The sequence below is a fragment of the Anser cygnoides genome, chromosome 5, assembly GCF_040182565.1.
Source record: "Anser cygnoides isolate HZ-2024a breed goose chromosome 5, Taihu_goose_T2T_genome, whole genome shotgun sequence".
Classification (NCBI taxonomy): domain Eukaryota; kingdom Metazoa; phylum Chordata; class Aves; order Anseriformes; family Anatidae; genus Anser; species Anser cygnoides.
The window spans coordinates 31,096,480-31,120,077 of record NC_089877.1 but is presented as its reverse complement, the minus strand read 5'-3'; the positions used below and the strand labels follow the sequence as shown (position 1 = coordinate 31,120,077).

Sequence of the window (23,598 nt, the reverse complement as noted above, 5' to 3'; positions counted from 1 at the left end):
GCTATTTGTGGCCTACAGATGGCTCTCACTGTTTTTAAACTCACTCAGAGATGGCTTTTTATGTTTTAGATCAGAGGTTTGGGTTTTATCCTTGTAGTAAGAATTTTTCAAGTATGGAAAAATGTGTTCTTGAGGGCATCTTTTGAGGTCCCATCCCTGGAGATTTCAGAGGCACGGTACATAAAGCAACCTCGGTGAATATTCAGTAGAGAAAATCCTGCTGATTACACAGAGCAATGCAAGATTAGCTGCCAGGTCTTTTATTATCTATGACTCCATGACTATTGGTAGTGAAGGGAGTTCTTACACAAAAGCCTTTACTGGTTTTATTTATGCCAGGGCTGCTTCCAGGAAGGGGAAATCCATCATGTCAGAAATGAATGCAAACACAGAGCTTTCTCTCTTGCCCTCTCTTCCCTTTTGGACTGTCCTGTCATCTGACATGGAGCCTGTGGTGCTCTGCATATGCTCTGCCACTCGATTTACTTAAGACTCCCCAGAAACAAAGAAACACGAAGGGCAGGATCAACTTAATATAGTAACACGGCTGTTTTCTGGGAACCGATGGCTTAGTTAGAAGAGAAAGTCGGGGAGGGAAGGGTAAGCCGGGCAGCAGGGAGCCAGCAGGAGGATGCTGGTCCGGCTCCCTTCACCTGCAGCCAGGGCACATCATTTCTGTGACCCATATGAGACCTCAAATTGCTGGCAGATGAATCAAAAGGTCACTTCCACACCACTACTACAGCGAAGCGAAATTACTGCTGCATTCATAACACCGAGGGTGAGAGAGAGAAAGCCCACATAACCAATGTCATTTTCAATTTGGTGCAGGTAGCTCTGGTGCTGCTTGTCCTGTCACGTCCACGCTCAGAAGCCTGTGGTTTGCTGGGCTGCTCTCCACGAAGCTCCCCCTGGGCTGTTCTCTCAAGTAAAGGACTGCAGAGGGCTGCTAAGCCCTGCACAGTGTTGGCTGTGAGTGCTGTGTTGCAGGGTGGGAGGCAAGGCACAGCGGGGAACTTCAGCATCACAGCAGAGTGGCTCAGTGTCCAGCGGTGGGTCGTCACAGAGGACAGGCGTTTGAGGCCGGGTAGCTCAGGGGAAGAGCCCTGCAGAAGCTCAGGAGTTTGGCCACAGGAAAGGGCCTGCAGTTTGCAGGTGGCCCACAGCAGATGATCTGTCATGCTGAACAAAGAGTTTTTTTGTTGTTGTTGGTTTTTTTTTTTTCTTCTCCATGTTTTATCTGTGCCTGTGTATGAGCAGGGCTGGCTGAGGGGCATTTTTGTATGGGCAAGGCAAGCTTTCTCTAGGCTGCAGAAAGCTCTAGTTAGCTTGAATTAGCCAGCGCATGCCCAAAACCTGTCTGTGCTCCAGCATGGAGGATCTAACATCTGGTATCAGCCATCAACTGCTGCTGGCTGCACAAATGTGCAGCTGCAGAAATGTCCCAGAGGTGGCACAAGGGCAGTCCTGGAGACAGGCAGCAGGCTTTGCCAAGGTGCTCGCACTGCCCATGCTCAGGACATGCCCGTCCTGCTGACCGGCCAGGCTGCCCTGTGGCTTTGAGACTGGGACGAAGAAGGGGTGAGTCCAAGCCCACGTATGCATCACCCTCCGCCTGTTTTTTTAATTGCAGAGCAGGTACAGAGCTCAGCCGGCTCCAGTGGGGAAAGCTCAATCTGGCAGCGCCTTTAGGAGCCGCACAGACGAGCCTAAGAGAGGGCCAGAGAAAACAGGAGTGGCGAGGCAAAAAGGCAGCTGGGAGCCACAGGAGCTGAAGCAACCAACACAGGTGCTGGGGGGTGCCTCAGGAAGGGTTAAACAGCCTGACAGTGCCCTAAGCAGCATGGCGGCAGCAGCACCGCAGGCTCCCGCTCGCTCCCCGCCACGGGCACAGCTGCGGCCTGGCACCGGCCAGCTGGCTGCCCGCCCTGCCCAGAAGTGTCCAAAGTCTAAATCCTGAGCGGCTGCCATGCCTGCGTAAGGCCAAAAATACTCGGTGGCAGTGACACGTCCCCGCTGTGCCGGGAGGTCATGCAAGGGGATCCATTTTCCCACCTCCCCAGCCTGGGCTGTTTCGCCCATAGCAGGGACCCACAAAGCCCGTCTGCCCTCTGGGAGCTCACCTTCCTGCACCCTCGTGCTCGTCCTGCAGCAGGCCTCGTCCCCACCACCCCATGGGACACCCCCCGGGGGCCTGGCGCCAGCGAGCCTGCTGTGCTGGGCAAGTCCCCGTGGCCTGAACCCAGTGTCCAGGCCCAGATGCCTTCAGTCACACACAGCACGTGGGTCAGGGGCCCTTCAGAGATCTTTCCTTGTAGAGAAATGTCCCACAGTACCTCGTTTCTTCGTGTTTGGCCCCAAATGACCTCACAGTCGGGCATTTCAGAATCCCAAATGCTTTTAGGGGAAATGATGTGCCGTGTAAAGCATCGTCTGATTTTTTTTATCTGGTGTGCCTTAACCCACGTGGCATAAGGCTGACACTGAGTATGACAAGAATCAGACCCCAGCAGCACGGGGCTGTGAAGCTATGCGGCACGCAGGAACAGCCCGCATGCAGATGGATGTGAGACATCTTGACAAGGATCCAAAAGGGACCGATCACTCCTGATGGCCCAGCCCAGCCAAGGATTTCCTAGTGCAGCCATGGAAGGAGCAGGCCAGGTCTCTGCCTCCCACTGTTTAGGGAAAGGACAGCATGGTTTAAGTCCCCAAAGACAAGAGATGGAAATTCCGTGTTATGTCTCTGATAGGTAGCAACGGTCAGGGGTCAATGCTATTGCCCGCAGAGAGTTATTTTCTGTCACATGAGTAGTTCCAGGGTATCTCTCTGGGCCTCCAGACAGGATGCACTGGTAAATCCAGTGACATCGCTGTCAACCTTGTGTGCATGGCTTGGGCACATCTGACCATCTCCAACAGCATTAGACTCCTTTGCCTGCAACACATTTGAGTCCCGAGCCTGCAAGTTGTTCCCTAAATTCTGCCCACCGACTTCCTCCCTCCATGCAGGGTGAATCCGCGGCTTCCTACTGCAAATGAGACAGGGCAGCCACGCTGACATTTGTGGCAATAGCCATAAATTCACGTTAAAAGGCTGTGAGTAATAGCACTGCTGTCTAAGGCAGCCTTTTCAAAAGCTTGTTTTCAAATGCTCAGCAGCAGGATTAGAAGGTTGCTGGCTCTTAGTGGTGAGCTTTGCAGATGTTAGGGGCTGGCAAAGCAAAATCTGTATCACATGAAAAAGTTGATCAGGTCTGACTCTCTCCTGCCGTGAGATTACTTTTCTCACTACAAAGCATTTCTCCTCACCAGTAAGTTCAAAGTACATATGGGCATGAAGATAGTGTATTGTTCGACAGCTCACTGTTCTGCTGTGCAGCTGCCTCACTTGTTCTCCATCTCAGGTTATAAACAGTGCTGAGAAGCTGCAAAATTGCTCACAGCTTAAGCTATGAAATCATGATAACCCAGCCTATCTTACCCTACTGTGAGCTCTACTTTAATAATCCTACTTAATCATTAAACCACAATAAGAGCAAGCCAAGGAGTTGGAGGAAAAAGCCAAGGCAAGGCATATCAGAGCACCGCTCAAAATCTGAACCGAGCTCCGTCAGCTCTAGACAGAGGAAGCCATATCAAGGGACAGCAAAGCTGTTGTGTGAGGGGTTGGAAAGATGTGCCACAAAATCCGTATCTGTTGGGACCGGCTGAAGGAGCCAGAGCCAGCTGTGAGCTGCTCCCACTATTCATAATTTGCAGTGGTGCCCTATTTACATCCCCTCCCCAGGAGACCAGCTTGTTATCTAGCACACACACTCCAGTCAGGCTTCACTGTTTGACATAGATGCTTTGGCTCAAACCGTATGCCTGATTATTACTGAGCATAGCAGTGGTTGCTGCTTTTTTTCCAGCACGCTTTACCCTTTTCTGAAGGGTACAAAGACAGCACATGGACACACCTGCTCTTTGCCCACTGTGCTACATGTTGTCTTATGGCAGACTGATTTTTTCTAATTACATTTCACAGAGAGATGATGCTTAAAAAAAAAAAAAAAAAAGGAAAAGCAGGAAAGGTGATAAGAAATAAAACCTGCCTCAGTCACCCAGCTGGAGACACACTGAGAACAGGTCCCACGGGTGCATACAGGACTCACACTGATTCCAGCAGGATTATTCACGTGCGTGTGTGTGCATGACAGACAGAACAGATTTGGGCTTCATTGCTTTGACTTTTCCAGGATGCTCAATTTATTTGTGCATTTCAGGAAACAGGCCAGTACAGTTGGATGTCCTGTACCTGGGTTCCCCTTCCCCTGCCCCAAAACAGAAAGAGTTGTAGGCTGAAAGCACCACCCATGCCAGAAGATGACAGAGCCAAATCCTTCCCAAGGCAAAGGACCCAGTGAAATTGCTGGGGTGTCACCTGAGTAAGGACCAACCGAAGAACTTTGCCACCGTCTGTGACAATTTGGCTAAAGAGACGATGAGTTGGTTTTGTATTTTCAGACCAAAATGATAGACTGGATGGGGGGACTTTCTTGCCTCAGCTTCCTTGAAAGCAGGGACTGATAGGATCAGTATTGCCAAGATCGTTCCAGGATTTTGGTTACTCTGCAGAAAACAGACCCATTGTTTGTGGTCCAAAATGGGGCACATTTTGCCTTCATTGTCTTTCTACCATGTCTTGTAGGATTTGACTGCAGCATGGAAGCATCCTGATAGAGCTGTACAGTGCATCATGTTGCTGTTACTGTAGTAACTTATTACTAGAACACCTCGTGTTATCTTTATTGCTGCAGTACCTGGTACAGATGTACCACAGTTTGTCCACACACGCTGATACTACAGCCTTATTCCCCAAACTAATTTACTGCAGCGCCCTGTTGTCTTATTGCTGCATTATCAAAATGCTACTTCACTGCAGTGGCCTGTGTTACCTTATTGCTACATTTATCCTGGTATTATGTCAGCTTACTGTGACTTTTTATGGCTGCCCTGCTACCATTTTATTACAGTACTCTATGGGATCTTAGCACTGAGTTATACTGAGAGTATATTAATCCATTTGCCTTAGCCTCGTGCTGCACTGACTTGTCGAACCCTCCTTGTGCTCGTCCCGGTGCTGGTCCACCACAGTAGCTATGAATGCTCTGGATACTCTATTATCCAAATAGCAGTGCACAGCCGTATTTCACAGCCATAGCCCTGCAAGCGTGGGACTCCTGGTGGCTAGCTTTCACAGCGTGAAGACTGTAAAAGCTTTCCAGTTCTGCCTTTCCTTGAAACAATGCCATTTAGAACACAAATAGAGGTGGAAAGCTGATTTCCTAACTCATCTTCTGGGTGATGAGGTAGTTGGAAGACATGGGATGCTTATAAAGCAGCAGGTTACTGCTTGCAGCACTCAGTGGGGTACTAGTGAGTGTGCAAGAAAAGCATCACTTGCAATAAGCAATGTCATTAAAAAGCAGTAATTCAAGGATGCAGTTCATGTGGAAGTCATTATATGTTAGTATCGTCATATGTGAAGTAAGACAGGTGAAGAGCAGTTCATATGTGCTCCCATGAGGAGGCCTTGTCTACTCTTGTGATGTTTGTTTTAGAGAAATTTGGTCAGGAAACAAGGAGGGAAGCTTTCCTGTCTCCAGAGCATATTGAGCTCTGTCCGCTCGGCTCGCCATTGCAGAGCAGATTAGCTTGCACGAGTGTGCATTTAGATGTCAAGCTGTTCAGCAGCCAGGCCCCCTGACGTACGCCCATATGCATGCTCTCTGTGTCCTAGAAGCTCCCTCCATGCTCTCAACTGTTCAAACACAGCCTGTTCCCAGCGGGCAAAACACTGCGGCAGCTGACACAACTGTCCTGCAGGAGCGGAGAGGGGAAAGGGGCTGGGTACTTTGCTTGCAGGGCAGCAGCACGTCTCTGGGTCAAAGCCTGGTGCTGCTGCTCCCTGCACGGGCTGGGACCCTGCTCCCATCTGTCCCGCTGCCATATGCAGCTTGCACAGCACAGTGGGGCCGGCAGCCCTCAGCCCTGGCGGCGTGCAGGTGACCCTCTGCTCCCCAGCGCTGCTCCTCGCTGTGCACCAGTTTCGTGCTTTATGTGTACATCCTACTTAGGATTGCTCTGCGGACTGGTTGGGGGTTCACAAGACAGACCTCGCATGAGAGGAACTAGGGGAGTGACTTGGCCCAGAGTTGCTTGGGGTGTGAGCAGTCGTTGGCCTACAGACCTCCAGCAATCTGTGGCAACGGTGGGCTTAGCACTGATAGCGCTATGATCAGCGGGCTCTGAGAAGAGCCAGCCTTTGGCTGTTCTTCGGGATGACAAAAGGGGACATGCATCAATGTGCTTAGATTGACAACAGGGCCTGTTGCACAAAGCCCCGCTATTGCCAGAGGGGAACCTGTGGCTGGGTGGTCAACAGAGAACAAACAGGTTCTGCCAGGACAGCTGAGCGACCATTTGGAGGGGACCAAATGTCCCCTTCAGAGGCAGGACACCACCTGAATGTACAGGCACATCCATGATGGTTCTGCAGTCCTGAAGCTCGCTTGTTTGCCGATGAATTAGGCCTGAAGACATCAGAAAACAGGCTGATTATGGGAATTAGGGAGTGTAAAGAACAAATATCATACTCAGTACTCTACTTTATAGTCATGCAGGTGTAGAGAGTCCTATGGACCTTAGGTAAAATTGTTAACAGGAGCTGTCTGGGAAAAATAATCGAGGTATCAAAATGAGAAATTTCATGGGTAAAGAGGGAAAGTCCTTTTCCTGACAGAAACTATGCTGGCCTGATTTTGTGCATACATAGGCCTTGAATGTTAGGATAATACTTGCCTCAGAAGTAGATATTGTTGGTAGCCAGCTGTCTACTTAGCGAGATAGATAATTTTGCCTAGATAGGAATGCAGACTTGTAGCCATATAGCAATTTCTACCACCTGCACAAAAAGCCAGTTTGGCTTGGCATGAGTGAAGAAGACCAAGTGTCTATTTTCACATACACTTCAGATCTGAACGGCTTGTAAAATATAGGAGGTTTTGTGGCACTAAGTCAACTGAGTCTTGAAAATTTTGTATATAGGCAATATACTGTATATGAATGCAGTCCATTTTCCATATCTGCAGCTAGCATAATGTGGATTTTAGCATTAAACAAGTCACTTCAGTTCTGTGCTTATCCTGACCTCCAAAATCCCAATGTTTTGACACAAGCTATTGGGTCACCTCTTGCAGTTGTATTCATGGGCTCTACCTCAGATGGGAGCTCATTTCCTGGAGCGGTGTGAGTTCGCTCTTACAGCGGTGCTCCTCAGCTGGGTCAGTTACCTGAGGGTGGCAGCGCGGCTGGGGGTGCTGCTGCTCAGGAGGGTTAGCTGGCACCCTGCGCCTGCCCAGTCCCAAGCTGCTTCTGCCAAGCCCGTCTCCATCAGTTCTCTCCTTGCTGTGGACTGAATTTCGCTCTCGATTACACCTGCCCACAGCAGAGTTACCTTTCCCTGTATACGCATGAACAGATTTTGGCTCTAATTAGAGCTGGATTTTCCTCTAAGTGGTTCAACTCTATGTACTTGCAGTAAAACTTGAACATCCATCATTGAATAAGTATGCAAAACCTTAAATAAATAGAAAACCAAATACAATATAAAACAACTCACTTTTAAATACCATATGTGTGTGTTTGTGTGTTTGTGCATAAGTGCATTATACATCTAAAACATGACTCTGAGCATCAGGCAGAGTCTGATCACACTTGCGCTAAATGTACATGCAGAGCTATCCCGCCGATGTCAGAGGATTTGCACCAAAATCAGAGTCTGACTCAGTAGGGCAGATCCTCAGGTGGTGAAAGCCACTCATGCTCTCCTGCCTTCAGCTGAGGATCTGGCCATCGTCTTTGGACATGCTACATGCCATTGGAAGGACAGCAAGTGACGAACTTGAGTAGTGCCTTTCTTTCTTGTTATTTTAAAGGAGGAGAGACATAGGAAAGAAAAAACAAAGCTAAAGTCAATGAATCTGCAGGAGAAATGCATCTGATACTTCGTGGAAAGGAGAAGGAGCTTCCAGCAGATATTTTACTGGATCCAGATGGCCACAAGAAAGGGAGCAAATGGGATTGCGGTGGCATGTATTACAGCCATGTCTGTGCCAGGGAGAGAAGAGGTGAAGGAAAAACAGTGATCTCTCTCAGCTCTTCTTCCTCCAAGCTGCAGTTGGGTCTGTTTCCTTATACAATAAGACACCGTGCGCTTGTCTTGTTGCCTCCTGTGTGCAGCGGCGTGTGCTCCCCCAGAACCAAGAAGGCCCCCAAGTACCCGTGCCGAGCTCAGTGTCCTTGCAAGGCTGTACAGGTAAGAAAGTGCCGATGTACACGGTGACGAGCGGGCTCTCCCCCGGCGAGTTGCTCCCTGCTCCTGCTCGCGCTCTCCCCTGCAGCACCCTGCTCTCCCCGAAACGCTGCGGCTCCGGCAGGGCGGCCGTCGGCGGCTGTCAGGAGGACTGCATCAGGCCCGTCAGGCGCTTGCTCGCCAGAGACTTTCCCTGCAGGAAGGGACAGACAGACAGTCAGAAGAGGCCTGGAGCGTAAGTGAAGCTGCCACCACAGGATGGGGGCTGTGAGATGGTCTGGCTGCAAGTGGGGGCATTTTGGGTACTGCATTTTTGCCCTTTGACTTGGCAAGGTGGGGTGCGGCTAGTGATGTGCTAGCTGTCCTCAGTCACTGCTGGTCCACCCTGTCCACCCTCCCTGCCTTCCCCACGCTCTCCTCCAGGCCACCACGCAGGCACATGGCATCTGTAGGAGCTTTCCCCTGGCTGGTTGGGGTGAGAGACCAAGGGCCACGCAGGGAGAAGGTCACCTGCGTGCCTCAATTCCTGCACCGGCTGAGGCCACGCAGCCCCTACAAGGAGGCCCCACAGCAGGTCTCCTCCATTCACACGCAGTAGCAAGGGAGTGCAGGGGACACTGATGGCTCTGCAATGGCAGCTCTGGCAATGTAAAGATGTTCCATGTACTGCACCAAGTGCTACACAGCTTTCCTCTTGAAAAATGTTGTTTTTCTCAGAAAATAAAAATTCCTGGTTGAAACAGACATCCAGGGAGTACCAGAGAGTTGTGGAATACCTCGCAGATCTAAAACAACCTGCATGTTACTCTGTGTAGCCAAGATTTCCTTTCGGAGAGTCTTGCTAATTGCTGTTTGAAAGAAAGATCCATGTAAAGAGCAAGACATTATGCAGTGAAAAGGAACACGTGCAAAATGTAGGAAAATTTGAAATGTAAAATTTAGCAAGTAATCTGAAATAATCCTTATTTAAGACGTTAGCACTCTAAGAAAAAAGGACCCCTCCTGCTCCTGCCCCTTTGATTCAGGGCTACAGCGGGAGGATGCGGCTGCTCCCTGCAGAAGCCTGAAGTTGCTGCTCAGATGTGTGCCCTTTACCAAGCAATTTGCTTGGCTGCACAAGCACACGCAGCCTGATCAGACGGCTTTCTGCTGTGAAAAACACTGCTGTCACACGGCCATCCCACCCGGGGCAGGAGGGCCACTGCCACCGCCCTCCTGCCTGCCCAGGGCCGCTAGGCCGAGGGCCGGCTCCCTCCCAGGCCCAGCTGCCCACACAGCACCGCCGCCATTTAAGGCAAGCCTGCTTTCTTTCACTATAAATCAAATTCCTGGTTATTCTTATTTTTGAATGTGCCCCTGGGAAGCTCGGCCTGGTGCAACCCCAGGAGGTGGCCAAGCCTTCTGTGGGGCTTGGGAGCTGCGGCCACGGCTGCAGAGAATGGCAGGCAGGTTTCTCCTGTTATCTTCCCCGAGGTGGGTGGTCTGGGGACACGCCAGCTCCTGCTCATGGGCTTTCTGTGGCAAATGTTTCCCTCCACGGGCTCCACCTGCAGCCACACTGCAGATCCAAGGCCCAGCTCTGCAGCACGTCCTGCAGCACCACCTCACCGGTAGGACAGGTGGCGAGGGGATCGGCACATGCGGGCTGATGTTGTGAAATTTGTGGCTACGAGTAGGAGCCGTAAGTATATAAGGGATATAAGTAGGTGTGAGGTTCAGCTTCGGTACCACAGAGGCCCCCAGCCACAGGCACGTTCATGGGCGGGGTTGTGAGCACCTGCAGGCTGGAGGTTGCTGGGATGCAGGCATTTGGTTTGGGAGTCTCTCCTCAAAGACATCCTCAGTATTAAAAAGAAAGAAAGAAACAAACAAAAACATTAAAAAAAAAACATAAAAAATAAAGAGGAACAGGAAAAAACTGCCCTTCATTAGGAGAGCTTGTATCTGTTTCCTGTTATTAAAATGAACAGCAAGGGAGTAAAATGTGTCTCAGGTGAAGATACTGATGGGATCCACTTGCTGAGGTAACTTGGTAGTCTTCGTAGAACTGCTGCTGATTTACACCAGCTGAGGGGCTGGCCCACAGTATTACAGATGTAAAAACAAACCCCTCTCCTGTGGCAAGCTTTTACCTGTCTGGAAAGAAGTGCACCTGCACAGGCGAAGCTGGCCTGTGTCCCCTCGGATGACAACGGTGAGACACGCCTGCATTTTGTGGCCGGAGGGTGTACCTGCAGCTCCGGTCCTGCCCGAGGCTTGTGCAGCTCAAATGCCCAGGTCAGGCAGGCAGAAGGCTGCTCTGGGAAGCTGGATACGGTCACATCAGTTCATAGCTGGGTACAATATGTGCCAAAATATTTCAGAAGTCATTTTGGGTCTGATCCGACATTCGGTCGGGATTCCTTTGGTGAGATCATTGACGGAGAGAGGAAGTTTTGGATTATTATGATGTGAAAGTTTGGCCCAAAGACCTCACCTTTTCTTTAAAAAGGTTCGACCAGGATAAATGATTTTTTCCTTCCACATGTCTTTGTTTAGCAGGAAGCCAGCTGCCGCCCCCACATTTCTACCTCTCCTTTCCCCACTGAATGAAAATGTCAACAACTCCTGCCTTATTTCCACAAGAAATTGTGTATAAGCTGTGCTGGCAGGGGATTTGGAAAGCACAGGATTTTAAGCTCGGCACACTACAGCACTTCTTGTACTCTGCCATAAGCATACACTGAGTAACCTAAGGCAGAATTAGAGTGGATGTAAAAAGAAAACTTTTCACAGAGGGTCTAAGCTTATGAGGAAATCCCCAGTCCTCCAGTTGCAAAATACTTGTCACTAGTAATTAGGGTTACGACAATTAAAAATCCAGGCTGTTGTCACTCGAACAGCATAGCACACACAGAAGGGTATACGTTGTAGGGCATATGCTGTGTGTCCTGTTGGATTCAGGAACACTTTCTTTTCTCATCTTTTCCACTGTCACACAGCTTTCTGGCAGGGGTCACACACACAGGTTCACCGCGTCTTGGAGAACCTTTGGTTCTCTCTATGCAGCTCAATGAATTTTTCACCCCTGACCACTGGAAGCACAGGAGCCTCAGTTTTAGAGGCAGTGTAAAACCTGAATTTGGAGTAGCCTAAGGAAAATGTCAAGGAATTTTTAATAAACCTGAAATTTCCCCCTAGAATGTGGCCTCCAAGTTATGTAGCCCATCCTGCTGCTCAGCTACGTGTCAGGCTGGGGACCAGGTCCCTGCACCTGGGGACCTGCAGGGTTGTGAAGGGTAACCTGCAGGTTGCAGGTTGTGCATAGCACCTTCGATTGCTGAGCCTTTGATGAGCAGCTACTAAACTAAAATGTAAAATGCAATTAACAATTATTTGAACGAAACAGAATTCAGCGATTTAATATGAGCAAGAAGCCAAATAAGAGGAAACAAAAGTCTGGGATTTGACACAAAAAGGAGGCAGTACTCCTTTCAAACCTCCTGTAAGAGCCGCCAGTTTCTATCTTGTTCTTTGCTTTCCTCTGCCAATGCCAGCACTTTGCACAGCTGGGAGAGAAGGCAAAGACTGTGATATATCTTTTTATTTATTTTTTTTAAATAATTTTAAATAGAAAGTTTAGTTTTGTCCTGTACCTGTGGTTTCACACAAGGGCCCGGAGTGCAACTCACGTGTCCAACATGCAGCCATTCAGCACCACCAGCATGCACTGGTCAGCACTCCCATGCACACCGTGCACTTACCTGAGCCCCCAGCAGTGCTTGTCCCGCAGGGAGCTGTGGCTGCAGCTGCAGGGAGAGGAAGCACGTGGGACGCTTCTGGTGCTCCAGCACAGGCTCCCCTCTTGGCCACATCAACACAGACCAAAGCGCTGTCGTGCTTTTCCCCCCATGCTCCCCACCCACCAACTTAGGGCTTGCTAGGACTCCACTGCTTGCTTGCCACCCACTTTTGCCCTTGCTGCTGTCCCTTTCCCAGCCCACTGCCCAGCCAGAAGCATCTGCTCTATCCCCGTCCCTCTGTAACAGCCCAGCAGAGGACTCACAGACCAGGGGCTGGTCTGTGTCTCCACTGGAGGTGAGCAAATCTTACTTCCATCAGCTTCATTTTTTTTTTGTTTTGTTTCTTTTCTTTGCATAGGGACAGACTGCTCAGATATTGTACCTTTTACTGCTCAGATATTGTACCTTTTAGCTAATGTACTGCAAGAAATATGGTAGTGGGCAGGCAATGTCTTGCCACCAAACTTCTCTCCTGAAGAAAGATTTCCAGGGCCCTAGCCCTGCCAGCACTTTTTGTTTTTTCAATGTTAGAGTACGCTGCAGATCTTGAGGAAATTTTATTTTTGTGTCATTTAAAAAAAAAATTTATTAGATTTTTTTTTCATGAAAAGATACATGGCAAACATAAAATAAGTAACATAAATTAACAAATTTAAATATGAGAGTTAAAAACATAAACAATAAAGGAAAATAACTTAGTTCAACACAAAACAAACAAAGACACACAAGCTATGAACGCATATCACGTAAATTAGCACACAACAAAACCTGGTGCACACCACCACCAATGCCATGCCGGCACAGACTGAGAACAAGGAGCTGCAAAGTGGCTGTGGAGGGCAAGCACAACAGCAACTGCTCCCTGCGTGCAGGATGCTGCCCCGTTCCCATCAGCACGGTCTCACCAGTTACCCCCAAAATTCTGCAAAGTGAGCCCTGCTGCTCTTGCGAGCCTTGGCTAGCAAGGTGCTTGAGCTGCCCTCCACTGCTGCTGAACAACCCTGGGTTAGGTTTCTATATCTGAGACCCCTTCTTGCTTTTTCACCTTATATCACGATGGGAGCAGATCAGTGCTTTTCTAGTCTGATTAAAACTGGTATTATCCACACCCGTTTTATTGGGAATTTCCCATGCTTCCTGCGCAAGGCATCACACTTTGCTTTCAGAAACACTGGTGCACCACTGCACAGGAAACAAAGCAGGGATGTACGCGAGCCCAGTACTCACCCCTCCTAGAGCAGCGTCATGAGTGCTGGAGCGCTCCTCCACCTTCCCACAGCACCGGGAGGAAGATCCTCTTCTGCCGAGGGGCAGTTTGGGCCCCTTGCATCCAAGAATGTGTTAGAGCCCATTTTGGCATTAGTTCAAGCAGCCTTTGGACTGCTTCAACTTATCCCATGGTGGGACGGCCCTAAGAGACCACGAGGGCCGAGTCCTCACCACGGTGCTCCATCGGGCAGATAGCCCAGGCCATGTCTCAGCAGAGAGCTGCCCTAGCAAGGGCAGCTCAGTGGTGCTTGAGAACCAGCGCTGTGATGTGCGCCATCCCTAGTTATCCTGCAGGGCCCTTCTAGATGTCAGCACATCCCTTCTGTGGCCTCCTTCTTTTCCTGTTACCAGCCCAGAACAGACCCCGTGCTGGGGACATCTGAGTACCCAAACTTTGGAGTCAGCTGCCCAGGCTTTGCTGGGGCAAACTCCTTACTGCTATGCAGTAACGGGTGGCTGTGGAGCTGGCTGCATTACAGCCCTTCCCCCCCACAGCCACCAACCCCCAGCAGCACACTTGGTCTCGCACACCACGTGTTGGTGTTTCTAAATTTTTTTGAAAATCTGTTCTTCAAAAAAGCCCTGCAAAATGGCAAAATTTTCTACCAAGCAGAAATTCCTTTTACCTGTTCCTAGTATTCAGCTGCTAAGTCACTGCAGCTGGGATACGATGATGTAGTAGGGTGTTTTTTTTCAAGCCACCTCAAAAAATACCCTCCCTGCACGTTGCTGGTCCAGCTCTCGGGCAGGGTGCGATTCTGTTTTTCTCCTTGTGTGCAAGGGACTCAGTTTATGTAACTCCCTTCAGTTGGACTGGGAACCAGATGTCTACATAACTTGCATGGTCAGAGGAAAATAGAAATACCGCTGAAGTATCAAACCCCTCTGGGATATCAGAACAAGCTTGGCTGAAATCACAGCGGGGTCTAAGCCTTTTCTCCCCCCAAAACCCTTGCTAAGGCCGTGATTCAGTATCTGCAGCCGGCAGCTAGAACTGTCCGGCATGGGGAAGGTACAGTTTTATCCTTTAGAATTTGCATGCAGCTGGAATAAAAGGCGGTAAATGCATAGTAAGCATATCCTGAACTCCACATAGTGCCTTTGGTCCAGAAGGATCCCAAAGACCATACACACAGGGATCACTCACCCACAGCAGGAGCACAGTGACCTCTGGGGCTAAGGCAGCTGCCGTTCTGCACCAGCAGCACCGCACAGCAGTGTTTTAAGAATGGGAAGTGAGGAGTAACTTATCCATGGGAAATGATGAACACTTATCTTTTCAAGGAGACCTGCACACAGAACAGACGCGCGGCACGCATGCAGTACATGCAACCCACCGTTTCCCGATCCAAGAGCGTGCAGCATAACCCCATACAGCACATGCATCGTACAGGCAGGGCACTGTGCCGACACCAGGAAGAGACGTGATGCTTCCGGCATGCAGCGACGAGTCCTTGCGTGCTCTGTACACCCAAGCCCATGGCCCTCCGCAGGCTCGGGTACTGGCTAGTCGCTGCACACAACAGACAGCAGGTTGTGAATGCAGACTGGATCCCCTCGTGCCTCAGGTACATGCTGGTGCTCTCCACTGCTATGTAACACAACTACCTTTTCCCAGTAAAAGGCAGTATTAGTTAATGACTGGAGTACTGGAGCAAGCAAATTTTCTTTTAGAGCAAAGTATCATCCAAAAATAAAAATAACCGTTTTCCAGATGGCTTTTCTTGGTGCCAAATCTAAGAAACTTTGGCATCCATTCCTACATCCTTCCCTTCTAGCTGTCTGTTCCTGACACCCATTTCATCAGCATCTCAGGGTATCAGCTTCTTCTACTATGCACAGTTTATCTGACTTTTCTCTACTTAAACTTTTGGCTTTATTACATTGCAGGTCATAAATATGTTCCGTGCCCTCAAATGCTGTTCTCTCTTTATGCAATTAGGTAGAGCTGCAGAAGTGAGAAAGTGGAAAAGCTGGTAAGTATGTCACAGTTCTATGAGATTATCAAGGACCCAGTTAAAAAGAGAGTCCTGATGATATCAGGCAGCAGCTCCTCCTCCAGCCTTATGCCTTCTCCACTATGTTCATGGTTAGTTTTTGTAATACATCACAGTGACATACAGCTGTGCAAAATATCACACAGTTCACATGAGAAAGGTAAGATCCTATCAAGACATTTTACATGTATGACACCATGCTCATGAATTAAGAATAGGGACCAGGACAGCCAGAGTGTGACTTGGACTCTGATCCAACAGCAGACAAAAGGAGAGGACGTAAAAACCAAGACAGCAGAAGGCAGTAGCAGTAGCCAAGGGATGAAGACAAAAATTGGGAATGTGGGAAATTGGCATCAGAGAGAAACAAAGGTAACAAGACGGAGCTGGAAAATTCTGCTGAGAGCATCGAGGAAGGGACAGCCATGCAGGCAGGATAGACACTGAGGCTATCATAGCTGCGTAACACAAGGGTACAGATAAACATGGACCTGAAGCTAAGCATGGGACTTCAGGTTTGCAGAGTACTGTGGGTTCACTACGCTGAATCATGATACACTTGCAGGCCTGAACCAAGGATAGTTCAGCATGAAATAGCCAAAAGATACCAGAAAACTAAAGCAGAGGAAATGCTACTGTGAAAATGCCAGTTTGCATCACTGCTAAGAGGAGGGCACTTCAGACACCAGGCAGAAATATCAAATATACCAAACACAGATCAAATACAGGAATCTCCAGTCATATTCTTGTACCTGGAAAACTCCTCCCTGCATGAGAAACCATGGTGGGATACTGGCTTCACGGTCATCGGGGATGTATGTGTGGGACTCTGCCCACAAGGCTCCTGGAGGAGAATACAAAACTGCCCAGCTGCTGCAGGCACAAGGACTTACAGCAGCTCCTGCTGACCAGCCGCTGCCTGCTGCCGACTGCAGTTCTGTCTCATATGGTTAATGAAGCTGAGCCTCTCTGTCGATTCAGTTATTCACCTATGCCTGGGAACAGAGACAATCTTCGGTCTTCATTGACTTGCTGTCCTGCACAAAATGCTCCATCCATAATGTCCAAGATTCTTTAAATGAAAGCTCATTAGAGAACTTCTATTCTTGTATTCTTAACCTATAGTCTACTCCCCGCACAGCCCAAACACAGCACCTCTTCCTTCACCTTATTCTCTTGCTGCAGTGAGCTGAATTTACCACCTGGAAAAGCTCCCTGCTTCTTCATACCTGATTCCTTGGTACATTTCACAGCACATCACTTTTCTCTATCTGGTGTCTTCTATTGTGCTGACTTTAAAATAAATTTCCCAACTCTCTTAGTCTCACTACATACACACATTTCCTCTAGGATGTACCAGAAGGTCTCCTTTTCCTATTAACTATTGCACTTATGAACTGTAACAACGAAAGATAAAATACAGGCAGCTATGTAAGCATAGGCTGCAAGCAGCTATGACACACCTCTACAAATCACACCACAGCATACGCTGCACTGGCCTACTATTGCTTGTGGAAGGAGGCAGGGCAAAGAAAACAGGTAAGGGTGCCCTACAGACTCCATTCTGTAGCCAAAAGTTTGCTGTTTGCCTTTTTGGTGCCCCATGGCAGCTGCTGCTTTCGCCTGGGCGCTGCCAGGTCCTGCTATTGCTCGGGCTGAGGTTCATGGGGGGCTCTGCCAGCAAACACCTCCCCTCTGCCAGGCCGAACCACTCTTCTTTTATACTCCATCAGTGGAAGAGACACACAGGAGCTTTTATATCAGACGTTATAAAAATTCCAAATAAACACTGTATGCCTAATCTGTTAACTCTCTCTTCCATTAAAGCACACAGATTGAGAACTCTGGTGCTCTCAGAAGCTGTGTGGGTGCCTTTTGTTCATAATCAAATGTAAACTGAGAATAAAATGCAGAAATCTGCTCAGTACTGGGTCAGTGCTTTGACACTGCGCTGGAAACTTCAACACCAGTTTACTTACGGAGGAAACTCCTTCCTTGCAATATTGCAGTTTTAGGAAAGTTTGAAATCAAGTCTGAATATCATGGCCCAGGTTTATCTTTTGAAGGTACCTACTGAGGCTGGTATCAATTGGTTTAATCCCTGTTATTGCTGGAGTAACAACTGCTGCTTTAGAGTGAAAACTCAAGATGCTGCAAGGTGCAACAAAGGAAAATAATAATAAACCCTCCTGTTTTCCCACTCATTAAATGTGAATGACCACCAGCACAAGTTAGGCAGAGACTTGGTGGCTTCTTCTGCAAGACAAGAACATCAGTGGTTTCCCTAAACGTACTCGTTAAAATATATTTTCCTTCTACTCTTGGCCCTGAAGGATCATCTCAGCTTATGAGAACTAAGCTTCTGTCTATCTGATTATTAAATCATTTCTAAAGCAGATGGGAAACTACAGTGGTTTAAACAGCTAGGCTGAGACTGCATGGCTAAAAATAGGGTAGCAGGCTCCTTTTAATTAGCAAGATGATCAAATATGACAGAAGAGGGAGATGTAGATATATGGATTTGTGTGTATGTGTGTCTTTAAAATTAAGTTATTACCTCAATACCAGGTATTATTTATATCATATATGATACATGATGTCTGATTTTTATGATGCCATTTATCTTCACTTGGAAGAGAAGACAGACTAACTCTGCTTTCATAATGTCAATCCTTGCTATATTCAAAAGGAAAATTGTAATAAGATAAACCTGCCACCATGTGCAGTGCCATCATTTTTTAAATGAGGTGGATTAGTAAGTGCTCTGGTGCAACAGACTGTCAGATCTCAAATGTGCTGCCCAGAGCAAGCAGAGCTGCCTGAGATCAACCCTGCCCCATCTCTCCTGAAGCATGCAGAAGAGCCGATCCAGCTCTGCACCTGAGACTTCACACACGGGAGCCAGGCACAGGGCTGAAGGAGTCAGGGACTGCTATATTTACCCTACCACTGCACTGCCCACCTGTTTTTGAGGACTCCTCAAAGCCTGAACAGGGGAAAGAAGGTATTTGCTACCCCTCTGCTCCTGCATTGCTGAGGAACGTGTGCCCTGTAGGGTTGTGCTCCATCACACGGAAGTGCTCTTCAGTGCTCAACAGATGACTGCCACCTGTGACATTTGGTCCTGAGGCTGCACAGCTGCCACCCTGGGCCTCCCTGGCAAAAGCTGTCTGTTCTGCTCAATGCAAACCAGATAACACCTGGCATCCAGAAAGATTTGGTGCAAAAACTTGGTGAGTTCATCAGTTGTGAGCTGCCTTCTCCTGGTCAGAGTACTATGCCAAGGAAGATGAGACAGCGAGTCTTGTAGGAATTGAGGCCTGGCATGAAAAATACCTGTTCTGTCTTATTCCCCACTGCCTGAAGGTGTCAAGCCTCTGGCTGGCTAGCAGGGCTCTAGGCTAGCAGGCTAGAGTCCTGTGGACAAGATGACTTCCATTTGCACCAAGTCTGCGTGCTCAAAGCCAAGCTGTAAGGCCTTCCACCCAGTGCAGGAGGGCAATCTGGAAGCACTGAAAGATTTTTCTTGGGATGGGTTTTACCAAAATAAAGAGACAAAAAGCCTGCAACACTGTTTGCAGTTTGACCACAAAGCTTTACAGCTTTTCTTTTTCCTGAAGTGTTGCAATTTCTTTCACTGTTTATCACATAAGAGATGCTGAGATTCAAGCAACCAGAAGCAGGCAAACCGAAGTCTGATTTTTTCACTTCAGAAGAGAAGATAGACTTTCTAAGGAGCCTGGCATGTTCTGCCTATAAACAGGCCTCAGCTGATACTGAAAGCTCCCTGCACACACAGCATCATCAGCAAGGGGCCCAAAGCAATCCAACCCCACCTCCACCTCCACAGGGCTGCTCTGGTCCTACTCTGCCTCCACAGTTAGTGTAACTGGGTTCCCCAAATTTGAGTAAAATGATGCAAAAGGAAACTGTAAGATCATAAGATTCGTTTTCCCTGTGTTGCTTTTCACAGGCAAAAAGTTATAGCACGTTGAAAAAAATAGTAACTGCTTTATTTGAAGGAACAATGAGGTAAAGATTATTTGGGGGAGATTTCAATAGGCCTGAGCTGCCAGAGTGCCACAGGAAACAACAACTTATTGATGCTGGAAGAGAATTTGCTCCATATTTTAAGACCTATTTTGAATATTCTTATAATCTTACTAATTGTCAAGGTGGTACAGAAAGAACAAACACAGCATGGCCACTTTACTTTCCACTGTAAGTGTCTGGGAGCTATTCCTTAACTAATCATTTCCTGATGCTTTTCCTAAATGGCATTTGTCATCAAATTTTATTCTCAAAATCCGCATTTAAATCCTGACGTTCAAATTCAATCTACCTGAAAGTTTACATTTTTATCCAGAACCAAAGTTCCTGGAACTCTGAAATCCCAACCCAAATTTTGTGTAACATTTTGACTGCCAGTCCTGCGCAGCCCCTCAGGCCTGGGCCTGGCAGCCGGCAGCTGCCCCAGGAGGCCGCACGTTTGCACAGGCACCGAGCATCACCAGGTGCAGGACCTCTCATGCACGACCAGGTCTTTGGTGACCCCAGCTCAGTCATTTCCCCAAGTGCTGGGTCACACACTACAGTCAAACCTGGAAATTTCTCAGGGGCCTACTACGGTCTCCCTGTACCAAACTGCGCACAGCCTGGAGGCGACCCGGTTGCACGGGCAGTTAACAGTGCAGCCAACCTGGCAGCCACCACATCCCACTGATGGCTGCTTAAGACAAATGAATTCAAGCCCTAGCTGTTTTGGGTGTTCTGCTGACAGTCACCACAGGAAATCTGACCTATTCTATTTGTGAAACAGGCTTAGGGCTCCCAGCCCAGCCTCAAGCACATGCTTAACTTCAGCCTGCCTGACGTGAACCGAATTGCTTCACTTCTGCGCAGCCAGGGACTGCAGTGCATTTCAGAGAACTAGAGCATGTAGAATTAACTTTGTCTTAATTTGGGTCTCCTGAGTAGGCGATAAAGTTACTGCTTTGGTAATGGTGGCCTCTGAGGAGATCATGACATGCCAACAGGGCAACTTTTTTCTCATCTAATGGTAGTGACAAACCGCCATTATGCAAAGTATAAAAATTCCAGATCGTTCCTAGTTCTTGTGGCTACCGTGTCATCACAGGATGATATTTTACATCTGTATTAAGAAAAGTGAAAGAAAATGTTTACTGTATGCTAGCCAATACGACAAAAATTAACTAAAGGGCAGACCAATCTACAACAATTACCTTTACAGGTACTTACATTATAATTCTGCCCTCCCAAACTGTGGCTTTCGTGTTGCCCTTCAAATCAAATTTAAGGGAAAAATCTGGTCTTGGCAGTGTTGCTATAAACTCAGCCAGCCTAGTAAAGTGAGAGTTACTCTTCTATTTGGTGAATCTGGGAGCAGAATTTACCACTCAGTGTAAATATTTCTGCATAGTTTGTTTAGAAAAAAAAATCTTGTCTGCTCCTCTCCTGGCAAACTCTTAGAAAGTAGTAAATATGCAGATGGGCATAGTGATATATTTTGTATCAACATATTTTAAATGTGTGCATATACATTAGCTATATAAATACATTCCTCAGGAAGCCTGCCAGTGGATATACTACAAAGCTCTGCATTTGTTTTGCTTGTGCAGTTAGCATGGCAGCATCAGAAAGAACCCCTCCAGGCTTATCTGCTATATGATAGCTCACACTTACCTGTGCAGTTTCCCCTTTTCTATCAGGATGTACAAATGTTTTAGATTTATACACTGTGCATATATAGTGTGTATATATATATAAACATATATAAATACACACACAAATACAAGCATATGTACTGTATATACACATAGTCCAATACCTTCATTATAAAGTTGTTATAATGTCATGACAAGGTTTATGAACTTTCTACAAAATATTGTTCTGTACAGTAGCGTATACAGGAATCAACCCCATGATGACTCTGCTGTCCTGGTACCACCTTACAACTAATGATGGGCGATACACAAACATCAAAGCAGTATGACAAAACCATGTGCTGTATCAAGTCAAAATGTACTTGATACTGAGCAATGCTAGAATGACTTCCCACTGACCCAGTTGCTATATCTTCAGTGCTAGCTCTCTGCCACCCCATGTTGCATCCTGCACCCTCCCCCTACCTCTGTCTTCCCTCCCCAACAAGCCAGCTGCACTACTGCACAGCTGGATACCCCAGGGAGGACAGGCACACCCCAGAACATACACACCATGCTGGGACCAGAAGTAGGCACCAAACATTGTCCCCTTTTTCATCTGCTCCCTGAGACGAATTCCTGAAAGCAAGTGGGAGGAGTGCATCTTGGCCATCCCTGGGGTCCTGCTCTGAGGGCTAACACAGAGCCCTGGTGGTGCCCAACATGCCCCATGCTGTAGCACCCTTCTAGAGCAGGACCAGCTCCCCCACTGCCCAAGTGGCTGGAGGTTGGAGTCTGGTGAAGGACGAGAGTAGAGGACACCTGTCTGCTGCCTTTGAGGTCCTACCGTCCCCTTATCTAAGAGGTTTAACAGTGCCACGTTTCTCACTGTCACTGCGCTCCTTTTTGGGTGTCACTACCATGGTAGTCAAAGGGTATCGCCCATCACTATTTACGCAAGCACTGACAGAGTGGGCAGCGGAGGAAGCATCTGCAGTGCTGTGGGTGGCTATGTATGTGTACATACACAGGGAGCATGAACCATGCACGGAGGTCTATATGGATCTTTTGCAATGGCGCTACTAGAACCATGCTCGTCTACTTCACTGTGCAAGGAAAAGCCACGACAAATACTGTAGTGGGAACGCAGCAAAAAGACATCCTTCCATTTAACTCAGGACAAAAATCAATTTGCTATTGCAATGATGATTAGCTAGAATGAGCATCATGATGGAATTCTGCTCCCACCCCCGCTTTTCAGAGCTGCTATTTAGATGAGCTACAGTACTAAAAGAGAAGCTGCAAAGATGCTATCTGCAAAAATAAAAGATGAAGTAAGTTAAGCGTCCACATTCCCCCCAATGAAAAATGAAGTTCTGAGGAAAGAGAGGAGGGAAAAGAAAACGAACTTACCACGCTGCGAGTGAACTTTTCTAGAGAAGTTCTACGACCTTGCTCATTCTCTGGCTTAACGGGGAAAAAAGTGGGGAGAAAAAAATACAGAAAACAAACCCTTCAGCTTAAATGCAGTTTTTCAAAACAGCAGCAAAATACGAGGAAGCAGCAAGGGGAAAATGTAAAAAAATGTAAAAACCAGTAATCAATGTTTGCAGCAGCAAACATAAGAAACCAAAACTCCTTACAGAATGAGACATCACTACTTCTACTCTTGGAGAATGTCACCTTTTCTCCTGTGAGTTTTTTTGAACGCTTCAAACAGCGTCTGTGCATTGCCGTGTCTCACAGCTATTGGTATTGATTTCTTGTTCATTGAATTTTCCTTCTGTAGCTGTTTGAGCTGGGATCTCTGATTCTGGTTAACATCTGCCAAACAGCTGATTGGAGGCTCCCATCTACTTGTTTAGAGAGATGAAAAAACACACAGTCACTTTTACAACATTAAAAAGCAATGTGTGAGTGAATACAGTGCTGGAAGGAAAATCCTGCTGAACTCATTGCCGGGGAACCTATACGTTCCTCTATTAATCCAGAGGATAGAAGCAGATTTCCAATACATTTGGCTACTTCAAAACATAAGGCAGCATAAGTATGTCTGTGCAAGGCCGTGGAAAGATACACACAGATCTGGGGCACTGCTCTTTTTGTATCTAGAGAACAGGACTATTGATATGCAAGAAGATATTCAACTTCACTGTGGGAAGACAAGCGTATGTATCATGGCTTTATTAACGTATCCCTAAGAAGGTTGCTCACTGCTGTGCTTCATTCATTTGGCACAAGGGAGATCTAATTGTCACTAACAAGGAAGAACTAAATAATTTATTGGCATGTTTGTTGGCATATCTAATAGAAAAAAAATGTTATGGAGAAGAGAAGAAACTCAATAACATGAAGAAAAGCTCATTGCAGTCAGAAAACTGTGAGCATTGGCAATTTACAAGAGAGAAAATTATTTGAATATGGTGAGTCAGTGAAACGGAGATGATAAGATGGAAGTAAAACTGCAGTGAAGGGGATAAGGAACTACTTTTAAAGGAAAGCCACAGTACTGATGGTGCATGACACTG

At 47.6% G+C, this 23,598-nt stretch overlaps 1 protein-coding gene across 11 annotated transcripts in view; it reads right to left on the bottom strand.

Annotated features, from left to right (window-relative positions):
• Positions 1–4,049: 4,049 nt before the first annotated feature.
• RGS6 (regulator of G protein signaling 6) overlaps positions 4,050–23,598 on the bottom strand; it is a 265,022-nt gene continuing 245,473 nt past the window's right edge. For 9 of the 11 annotated variants that reach the window (XM_048064873.2, XM_048064856.2, XM_066998674.1 and 6 more), the window contains one exon: positions 14,093–22,537. In XM_048064873.2, coding sequence (XP_047920830.1) covers positions 22,358–22,537 — 180 coding nt within the window. In that variant the 3' untranslated portion in view covers positions 14,093–22,357. Of the gene's footprint in view, positions 8,553–14,092; positions 22,538–23,598 lie in introns of those variants that run through there. The other 2 variants (XM_066998673.1, XM_066998675.1) reach the window with 2 other exon arrangements.